General features: G+C 36.4%; 1 protein-coding gene across 11 annotated transcripts in view; it reads left to right on the forward strand.

Moving 5' to 3' along the window:
• The window catches only part of FNBP1 (formin binding protein 1), a 173538-nt gene extending 165689 nt beyond the window's left edge, over positions 1-7849 (forward strand). For 10 of the 11 annotated variants that reach the window (XR_003569764.1, XR_003569765.1, XR_003569760.1 and 7 more), the window contains 2 exons: positions 1258-1603; positions 4936-7849. Coding sequence is in view for 1 of the 11 variants with exons in the window: in XM_027869334.1 (XP_027725135.1) it covers positions 1258-1416; positions 4936-4943 (167 nt within the window). In the remaining 10 variants the exon portion in view is untranslated. The remainder of the gene's footprint in view (positions 1-1257; positions 1604-4935) is intronic. The other variant, XM_027869334.1, reaches the window with a different exon arrangement.
• The last annotated feature ends 3709 nt before the right edge of the window (positions 7850-11558 follow it).

Below are 11558 nucleotides of genomic sequence, written 5' to 3' on the forward strand. Positions count from 1 at the left end.
GAGCAGCCCCATGATTGTACATGAATACTCATGGAACCTGCAAAGTCCAGTGACATGTCCAGGGTAGCAGAGGCAGTAAAGAAGAGGTGAGCTGAGGTTTAAGTTCAGAACCTCTGATTCTGAACCTATCCCTCCTTCCCCTCCACCACACAATCTCCTTCCTGTGGTTGTGTTCAGACTGCTTTTTTGTTGTTGTCTTTCCTGTGATTCTGTATTTTCTTCTGTTTGTTGTTTTTCCTTTCCTGATTACTGAGCCTGTTGACTTATTTCATAATTTTGTCTAATTTGAATAAACTTAATTATAGTGGCTGCCATAAATTATAATTTCATCTATTTATTTATGAAATACTAATTAAGCCCCTAATACTTGTGGGTGTCTACTATGTGCAACATCCTGTCTCAGGTATTGTTGAAAATATGAAGATGAGTAAGGTATCATCCCTGTCCTTAAGAAATTCACCATATAAACCTTACTACACAGGCAATAGGGAGCCATTTAAGTTTTGTTAGCAGAAGAAGGGATATAATCAGGAAGAGTAATCAGCTGGGAGAATGTAAAATAGATTGGAAGGGACAGAAATTAAAAAATAGGGAGACTGTTTAGGAGTCTGTTAGTAGTAAGTAGATCAGAACAAAGGAAATGAAGGCCTGAACCAAGATGAAGGAAGAATTGATAGGACTTAGTAACTGATTCCATATGGGTAGTGAGAAAGGGAAAAAGTCAAAAGATAAAACCTAGATGACTAGGAGAATGGTATTACCATTAATAGAAATAAGGAAATAAGAAGATGCTAATTTGTAAAGAAAAATAATGAACTTAGTTTAAGATGCCACCAGGTCAACTATTTGGAGATGTCTACCAGGCAATTGATAATACTTGATTAGAGTTCATGTTTGAGGTCAGAGCTGAAGATAGAGCTTTGGAAATCAGCCACTTAAAGGTGAGAGTCAAAACGGTGGGAAGAGATGAGGTTGACAAGATAGGGAAGAGAAGCCCATGGGGCAGAAGAGAAATCAGAACCTGGGAAAGAGACTGAAAACAATCTGTCACTGTGGTAAGAGAACTAGGACCATGTAATGTTACAGGAGACAAGAAAGGAAAAAATACAGAGCTGTGCCAAGAGGTTATGGAGAATAAAAGGCTAGAGGCCCCTCAAATAAATGTTAGTGCCTATATCTTTACCAGGGATATGGACCCAAGTGTCTGAGGTTACTTTGACTAAAAAACTAAACTGCTGGGCCATTAATGCTTTTCAGGTCAGAATGAAGGAACGATTTCAATAGCTGAAGGAGAAATATTATATGTCATAGAGGAAGACAAAGGTGATGGCTGGACACGAATTCGGAGAAATGAAGATGAAGAAGGTTATGTCCCTACTTCGTACGTCGAAGTCTATTTGGACAAAAATGCCAAAGGTGCTATGACTTACATTTAATAAGATTAAATTCTTTTTTGTTGGAGTTTCTCCTTCCCCATCTGTGACTGTTTCAGGTAGAACTTCTCTAAGGACTGGATACATTCCTTAATGTGCTTTTTTTTTTTCACAGTTACACAATGGATTCATGCATTGTACAACTGACTTTTCATTGATTATATTTGATAGTAAGTTTCTTATTGAGATGAAATGCCCATATGGAGAACTTATTTAACTGCCAATATATACGTATGTCCCCATTTGAAATATAAGTAAATGTCATTTATTTTTGTAGTGTCTGTAGATAACAAGAAAATTGCAGTTCAGCTTCTATCAAAATATTTCATTGTAATCATATCTAACTGAATCAAGCCTAGTTCTTAGGTATACCTAATAAGATGCACTGATAACTGATAATAATTTGGGAGCAATTTTAGAGATTCTTTATTTGTTCTTTTCACTAGTTTCTCAGACTTAGATTTTTAAAGATTGAACTTGAAAATTATAGATATACTCATCTTCTGCCTGCACACAGTCAAGAAATTCACATTTTGGGGCAGGTAGGTGGTACAGTGGATAGAGTACCGGTCCTAAAGTCAGGAGGACCTGAGTTCAAATCTGGCCTCAGACCAAACACTTGACACTTACTAGCTGTGTGACCCTGGGCAAGTCACTGAACCCCAACTGCCTAAAAAAAAAAAAAAAGAAATTCACATTTCTTTTAGTTAAGAAACATAAGTATTTTGCTTGTTTGGGCTCATTTTATAAAATAAAGCTCTTTACAAAGCTATTTGAAAAACAGATATTAATGCATGTTTATGTTACTTAAATCTAGCAAAAATGATATGAATTAGAATCATAAAACCCTAGGATGTTAGAGCTGGAAGGGACCTTAGAAATTATCTAGTTTCATCTACCCATTTTACAGATTAGGAAACTTTAGGCCCAGAATTGATTGACATTATCTTTCACTGAAGTCCTTGTTTTTATATGTTATCAGAATCTTTTCAGCCTTTTGTGAATTGAGTTTACATATTTCCTATGCTTCAAAACCATATCCAAAATTCAAAAGCTGCCTTCATGTAGTCTAATTTTAGACTAGTTTTACCCTTATATGTTTTTGATTAAACCAAATCTATTTTACCAAACTATAACCCCAAAGTTAGATCACTATTTTGAAACCAGCAAAAAAATGTTTTAGTAGTTTTTATTTTTCAATAATCTTAGAGATTTTTCTTTTATCCCATTATTGATATAATAGCCCATTTTGATTACAGGCATTTTCAATTACATTATTAAAGTTTTATTCAGATTACAATAGGAAAATACAGTAATTTTTAATCCACAAGGTTTTTGTTCCTTTTTAAATGTGTCACAAATGCTTCCCCATTTTGCTTAATAGCTGTGAGTGCTAACTTTAGGCTTCAGTACAGTTTTGCATTGAGAAATCCCAGAGTAAAAGGGAACATTTGTTTATTACTCAAATGTTGGTTTTTTTCCCTGTTGAAGGCAGCATAATAAGTACTGAAAAAACATAAAGTGAATGAAACCATTTTGTTACTCGTAATGCACAATTTTAAAAACTTTAATACCCTGTATTTTCCACAAATGATTGCTCTCATTGATTCAGAAAACATATTAATAGATTTGCAAAGGGGATGTCTTTAATTTACATAGCCTGACTGTAATTATTTTTATAATGGATTGCTTAGTAGCCAGAACAACAGTTTTGACTGTTGTTGACGGCCCAGTGAAAATATTTTGTTAGCTTTTATTATTTCAGTATATGAAATATTTAAATGATCCATTGAATCTCACCAGCATTGAGTTTTTCATACCATTGTTATATAATCTGATTGTACCTACTACTCATATTCCATAAGATTCCATATGAAATCTTACTTCATTTTATGTGCAGAGCCCTAAGAAAATTTCAATGTTTTAAAGTTCCCTAAATGAAAGACTAGTTCTTAGAAGGATATATTCTGTCAGGCTTAACATTTTGTTCCAAATAGGCTTTGCTTTCTTTAATCAGAAATACTATCTGTTAAAATGTACAAAAAAGAGCAAAAACAAATCTTGCTTACTCTTGTAAACAAATCTTGTTCTACTTCCATAATCCTAGCCAGACTCTCAGAGTTGCTCATGCTTTCTGTGGGATTCTTCCCTCATGTCTGCTACCTGGTTTATAAATCTGTCATACCTCAGCCAACAGTTCTGTAATAGTGACCCATTGAGGAACAACTGCTACTTTCCCATGTCCATAACTAGAAGTAGTGGTTATGTTTTTATTGATGCCAGTGCACTTTTTACAATGTAGCTAATTATTTAATGCTTGCCAAAATATTTAGAATATTATAGCTAACCTTTGGGCAATTGGATTGTGACATCTTTTTTCCTTTGTGTAAGGAATTTTTTTTAAGTCTTTCTGTTAAATATGTCAATAATTCCCCACAGAAAATATTTGTATATACTGCAATTTAAAAACTAAAGGGTTACTTGAATTTGACTTGTTTTTAACTTTTTGCCTTTTTTATATAAATGTTTGTTTTATTGGTTATTATTCTGCTGCCTAATGATCCTTTTGTTTTTATAACTGCTGGTTAAGCCACAAGGACTGTTACACTCGTAGCTAGGGTCCCTGCTGGCTGTTCCAGACTTGACTTTATTAGAGACACTTTGATTCTGAGTAAGTTTTGTTTGAATGTAGCCAACGTGATTGTTTCTTTCTACTCCTATTCTAAAAGAAAAACTCTTTGTCCGGTATTACTTTCTAGCTGTATCTTTACATCTGCCTCTAATAAACATTATATTTTCTCATGATTGTGTATTTTAAATGATTTTTTTTACCCTCCTGAGCAAATTATTCTGTGTAGTACAAGTGCTCAACCCTCTTACCTTTACCAGTGGGGCATTTTTTGTCCAAATGCATATAAAAATCTGGCTTCCCCCACACCCATGATAACTTTCTCCTTCTTCTTTACCATGTATGTATTTATGGGCTTAGAAAGTCTGTGTTTCTTTTTCTTGCTGCTTTCCTGCACTCCTCAAGATGAAGAACTTTCACTGTTTACTGTCTGATAAACATTGAGCTCTATTTACCTTATCACTAAAACAAAGATTTTATATTACCCCCCAATTAAAAAAAAAAGGCAGAGTTGCAACTTAGGAAAGGAAATTGAACCACTATTATTTTTTCTGTCAATAAAATATTGCTTTCTTTCCTTTCACATGCAACTAAAATCAGAAGAAATAGTCATTCAGGTGAACTTGTCTTTTCAGTTTTCCAGTAGACATCTCTCCTAATCTAGGTTGGAAAATAGTTTGCTATGACAAAACAGTGAAAGTTACTTATCCCAAGGACATTACCTTGGTAATGTCTGCTGTAGATACTTCTGACCCCCATACTTCCCTTTTACCCTTTGCCTAGTGGGACATTTGCAACCTAGAGCAATATGCCCACTCCCCACCTGTTGCCTTTCTTGCTAACACTCAGTTTTTGTTTGTTTTTGTGTTGTAGATTCCTAAAGGTGATGCGCTGGTGCAAGAGCCTCGAGTGAGCTTTCACAGGAGGAGAAACAAACAGTCTGCTTGTTTCCATAGTCCACTCAAATGGGTCATGTGCATAGACTTCTTGAGCTGGTCTGGAGTTAACCCTTGAAATCTCAATCTGAAATGACATCCCCTCATTACTCAGATGCTTGCTCTTTTCTTACAGCATGTTCCTTGTAGCTCAGACTAAAACATAGACCTTAGGCTTGGTTCTGTTGGGTGGGCTTCCCTTTCATGGAGCTAAACTGACAGAACTGTTCTTTAATTTCCAATTCAGTTCAACATTCATGGTTGTAGGAGGTCTTCCCCTTGCAACACAAAACTAGAAACTCCGAGAAAAGTGCCCCATGGCCTTTTAAATTGCTCCCTAGCTCTCAGTCTGCTTGAATGTGTGACGTGGCCCATCTCAATTTCACAACGTGCCTTTTGTGATAATTTTACAACTAGTCTCATGAGAAGACTAAGGGAACATAGAACTGGAGATCCAGACATACATTAGCTAGACGGAGTGCTCAGATTTTTAAAAATGTATTGAGTACCATAGCAATCAACAATAAATACTTCTTCCTTCCCGAAAGGCCATGTGTATTCATTAGGGCTTTTTAATAGCTGACTCTCTGGTCACACCAAACATTCACTTTTTCAGGATTCAGCCTGATAGCTTATGACTGCTTCCTTGCTTCTCTCCACCCCACCCCCACCTTTTCCTCTTACTCCACCATATATACGTCCATGCATGCACCTGCAAATAATTGAGTTTGCAGTTCTGTCTTCAGTGTCTTCCGAAGATCCAGTTTTAAGTCTCATTCCCGTCTGCATGCTTGCCCTGCTGCCCTGCCTATACTCACCTTTTCATAAAGTTTGAAGGACTTTGAAGTCTATTGTCCCTTTAGTAATCTACCTGTTTATTAGTAATAGTAGTTTGGACCTGTGCCTGATCCTCGGGTATTTTGGGCATGAGCACCTCACCTATGCAGTGTCATATTGGAACACAAAAATCATTTGGTTGTTCTTTCCAGGACCTCAAATAGATTCATCATTGTTTATCACATCAGATTACTTTAAAACCATCGTTCTGCCCTAAGTAATCCTATCACCAGAATCAGAAAACAGTTATATTGTTTCTAAGCTTTTATACTATTTGGTCTAATGAACAGTTTGCTTTTTGAGATAGAATACCTTTACTTTCTGAATCTTTAATTAATACTGAAGTCATATCACATGTGGCTGCTCTAGTCTTAGATCTGCCATCTTATTAGCAAGTAAAGCTCTTTGGGGCTTATTAACATTATTTAGCATAGATTGAACCAAGACAAGGGTGGTTAGAGTCAATTATGAAAGCTATGAGTTAGAATAAAACTTGATGTTTAAGACAGGCAGTAGTAATTGTTTAGTGAAGCTTCAGTTTGGTTCCTAGTAACTAGGAAGTTACTTTGTGAACATTTCATTCCTTCTTTGAGAATCAGACATTAAAATTTATCTCTAGCTCAGAAGAGACAGGTGCAGAAGTGTTTTCTCTAAGGGATGTTCAGGGCTGGGTCTGTTGACTGGTTCAATATGTAAAAATTATGGAAATTTTTCAAATCAGCAAGTGGGGAAAGATGGGAGAAAGTGCTGGCTGCATATATCATGACTTCAGAAGCAAGTCCTTCCAGTGGCTAGAAACCATTAAACTAGTAGTATCTTTAGGAGGAAGTAAGTAAGTAAGTATCTTCCCTCTTGACTTGAGCTTAGAGGCTTGAAAAACCCCAGTAGAACTGTATTGCTCAAATGTCATTCCATAGGCAGAAGCACTTTGATGCAATAGTTGGTTTGAGGGAATTCTTCAATGTCCATCATGGTTCAAGGAAGAGGATTGGCTTGGGTAAATGAAATTGAAGTTAGATACATGTCAGAAGGAAGAGTAACTCTTATCTCCAAAGTCTTGCAGAAGTAGTATAATTGTTGTCCTGAGGGTCATTGGAACTATTCATGGTCTCCTAGATTATTATGCTGTTGTATGACAGTGCCTACTCCAATGCATGCTTTTCCCTTCAGAAGGTGGCACTGCTAATTCTCTACAAATATCACAAATAAGGACCATTCTATACTTTATCCTCCAACTAAACAGAAATTTTGCTTTTGAGATGTCAGAATCTTGGACTGGGGTAATTCCATGTGTTCCTGTTAATTCTCATTACAAGCAGATAGATGAATTCTTTGCAAAATAGGAAATATTTTTAAGCTTCTATAATTTATTCTTATAATATCTGATGCACTGTTGCACTCCCATGTCAACTATGTCCAAGCAAGGATGGAAATGTTTAATTTTCCATTGGTTCTAGGTGGACAATAAATAATTAGCCTTTATTAAGTAAATCAACTTATTGCAGTGCCAGAGTTGCTACGTAGTGATGTTGAAAGGACTATTAGCTGGAGGGTACCAACGGGGCTTAGTGGGGAAAATTTTAGATGACAGCAGTGAAAATGTTGTGGAATAATTTACAGATATAAGCTCAATCTCTTAAATGTTTCTTTCTCTTCTTGCCCATCGCACCTCATCTTCCCATAACTGCTGGAAGGTTGTGGTATCATTTTAGATGTTTTAATTTTAAAGAAAATGAACCCTGAATGTTGACAAAGCAAAGTCATTTCCCAAAAGGCAAAATCTAAAATTGATCCATCCTCAGGATATGCTGAAGAAAAAATTGACCAGGCATTAACTGCTGTGATGGGACTTGCCTTTGAATTTTTACCAATTTCACCTGGTAGCATGTTGTGGCCCTTACAGTCTCTAAAGTGAGTGAGATTTGCCACTGCCCCACCAGCACAGTCACTATTGCCTTTCTGGAACATCTGTAAATAGAGAATAAAAAAACATATTTACTGAAAAAAACATAAAAGTTGTGTTAACTTGGAGTATTTTTCCATATGCTGTATTTTGGGTTTTTGCTTCTTATTGACTATCTCTCCTGTTTGTATTGTCAAATTTTATTTTAATAAGCCAAATTCTATCTTGCTATGATATTGAACATTTTTAAATTTTCATATGTGTGTGTGTGTTTGTGTGTGTGTGTGTGTGTGTGTGTGAGAGAGAGAGAATGAGAATGAGAGTAAGAATGAGAATGTGCTTAGTGTGGGCTAAGCACCAACCTAGACTTTAGTAGAATATCTCTTATGACTCATTGCAATTGGAAAGGTCCTGGCATTTCCCACGTGTTTCTGGAGATGGAATTCAACCAAGTGAAGGCAAATATTGTTCTTGTAACTATATGAAATCATCTAAATATAAAATAAAAATGTAACTTCTAGTGTCCTTTCATGGAACTGTTTTCATCTTAGAAAATGCAAATACGGGCAGGTAGGTGGCACAGTGGATAGAGCACTGGCCCTGAAGTCAGGAGGACCTGAGTTCAAATCTGGCCTCAGACCAAACACTTGACACTTACTAGCTGTGTGACTCTGGGCAAGTCATTTAACCCCAATTGCCTAAAAAAGAAAAAAAAAAGAAAAAAAGAAAATGCAAATACAAAAATGCCATTAAGGTATTGTGTGTTGTGATGCAAAGAGCAATGGAGTAGGAGTCTGGAGACCAAGCTTCTCATCCCATGTAATATGAGCATGGTAGGTGTTAGAACAGCTAATCTCAAAGGTTTCTTATAACTCTTAACATTCTATCATCCTCTAACTTGCTTGCCCAAAAAAGATAAAACAGGTTTTAGACTGAAGACTAATTTTGCAAATCTTACTTGTTCAGATTATTTGATGTGCTCAGTGAAGCAAGTATTTTTAGATATAAGTTCACCTATCTCTTTTAAATCAAAGGTAACCATAGTAGGCACGAATTTGGAATGTTTTTGAGATTTCTTGTTGGTCTTGATTTATATTAATAAGACCTGTCCAAATAGGTATACAGTAGATAGAGCATTGGGCCTAGAATCAAGAATACTCAGCTTCCTGAGTTCAAATCCGGCCTCAGACCCTTACTAACTCTGTGACCCTGGGCAAGTCACTTACCCCTGTTTGCTTCAGTTTCCTCATCTGTAAAATGAGCTGGAGAAAGAAATGGCAAACCACTCCAGTATCTTTGCCCATGAAAACCCCAAGTGGGATCATGAAGAGTTGGACATGACAACAATAGTTTGGGTAGAATTACTCATTTGGATGAAACTAATCTAATATATCCTGGAATTGGGAGATGGGTGCTTTTGGAAGATAATAGGTAGTGCTCTCCACCTATAACCCATTTTGGGTATTTCACTGCCTAATTGTTTAGACATTTCTTTGAAGTTGAAAGAAGCTGATGATTTATGACCACCCTTCTCCATTCACTGAATGGTTGGCTAGAGCTATGTCTTAGGAATTCTCATGTTTGGTCATTTAAATGTTCTTGGGTGTAGGGAGAACAAAGTAGTGTTAAAGCCAACCCTCAAATGTGCCAACTGTATGGAATGTAAGAATACAGGTAAGCCAAATCTACATTGAATGCTTCAACCTGCTGGAAGCATTAATCTCCTCTCATAACAATCAGATTTTCTTACAAATAAAACTTTTACCTGCCTTCTGGTGGAGGTGATAATCAATAGTGAAGTGGACTATAGTCAGAAGGAAGGACAGTGAGTGGCCTGATCATTTACAAAATGGATAGCTAACCAGTCTCTGAATAACTAAGAGTTGACATTACTTAAAGGTGGATGTTTCAATATGTTAAGTCAGTCTTCTGTGGAAAAGAGAAAGTCTGGCTATTAGATTTAATTTAGAAAGAAAACTTATGTGTGATTTCTCAAAATTCTTAGTCTTGCATGGGAATCATTTTCTAGAAGAATTCCCAAAGCAAGAGAGCTCATTTTTAAAAAGAATAAATGTTTCCATGCAGCCTACTTAATCCAGTACTATCTTACCTAACTTGTTATTTCCTTCAGTGCTCAGCCAAAGACTACTTGGATTTGATGCCATAGAAAAACAATTTTGTGACCAGAGGCAACTTATAGCCCGTAGATCTCTAACTTTGTGCTGAGCTCATCTGGGTCAGGTCTTCAGAACTGTTTCTCAACTGTGTGTGTGTGTGTGTGTGTGTGTTGTGTGTGTGTGTGTGTGTGTGTGTGTGTATGAGAGAGAAATACCTGTAAACTTGTTGGACTTGATGGATGAGTGTATATATATGACTATCTTATAACTGCATTGACCCTTGTGGTAAAAAATAAGCACAGGCTTCTTTGTAATACTAATAACACTCTAGCTGGAAAGTAGTTCCTTGAAAGTCACACATTTCTTCTTTTCTTTTTAAATGTTTTATTGATACATTTTTTTTTAAATCACCATCACTTCCCAATGACTCCTTCCATTAGAACCTTTCCCTGTAATAAAGTAGTTGAGTGAAACAAATCAATGTCTCTTCTTTTCAATGTTTACCTACCCATCTACCTCCTCAGTAGGAGGTTTTCTGATACAGTAGATTTTCTGTAAGTGTGACCTAGGGACGATTTAGTGGATAGGATCATCTAGTCTTACCTGTACCTGAACAGTAACCCATCTCTTCTACAGCATCAGGTAAACAGCCTACTGTGTGCCAAGCACTGACAAGTAGTCACCCAACCTCCTATTCAAGGTATCCAGCAAATCTGACTTGGAAAGTAAAAGTTGGAGTTTCTAACCAGTTCAGAATCTATAGGTAGATAGAGAAACCTTTCTTGTCATCTAACTGCTTGCTATTACTCTCTCCGCCCTCAGCAGGATTTTCTGCAATTCCCAATGGGAAAGGGAGTGGAGCCTATGTGGCAGCCTTCCCCAATTCCATTTAGAGACAATTTTAGAGACATTTAGAGACACATTTAGGCCCTTCCCCACCCAGGACTTCGTTCTCACTACATCTGTCATTTCAAAGGGTGTGTGTTTGTTTTTTTTTCTTATGATCCCTTGGTTTTATTTTTTTAAAAGCAAATATATGCCTTTCACTTTCTCTTTTTTCAAAAATTTTAATTGTCCTAATTGGTATAATTTGTTTTGTGACTTCTGCTTTTCTTATTTGTATTTCTTTGCCTTTCTTGTGTTTCTGTTTGATGTGTTTGCAAATTTAATAATCTACTTTTTAGTTTTTAATATATTTTTTGCACTTAAGTATTTTTTTCTAATTCCACGTAAAGATAGTTTTCAACATTCATTTTTGTAAGATTTTAATTTCTAAATTTTTCTCCTTCCCTCCCTTTGCTCTTTCCTCCCCTCAAAGGGTGCTCTTCACAAAGGTTGGAGAAACTATTGTAAGGGAATGAAGAGGAGAGAGTGGGGGGCTTGCCAGCAAGTGTGGGTAGCTATTGGGGATGACCAATAAGTGAATCATGGCCTATGAAAACAGTAACTGGCAATAAAGAAGGTTTTAGTTTTCCTATAAAAGACAAAGCTAAGAACAAATATGGTTCTCAGTGTCTGATGGCTAGAGACCTGAGAAGAAACAATTCCTAGCTCCTAGAATTGACATGTTGGTATTTGGAGTCGTGGTGACCCTGGAGTAGGAGAGGAAGTGTCTATGAAGAGAACCAGAATTGGAAGTGTGAAATAGTGGCCGTTGTTCTTGGTGGTGAAGAAGTGATACTAGCCTTCAAGGGCCAAGGTGTT

The sequence above is a fragment of the Vombatus ursinus genome, unplaced genomic scaffold (assembly GCF_900497805.2).
Source record: "Vombatus ursinus unplaced genomic scaffold, bare-nosed wombat genome assembly UNPS02014793.1, whole genome shotgun sequence".
NCBI lineage: Eukaryota > Metazoa > Chordata > Mammalia > Diprotodontia > Vombatidae > Vombatus > Vombatus ursinus.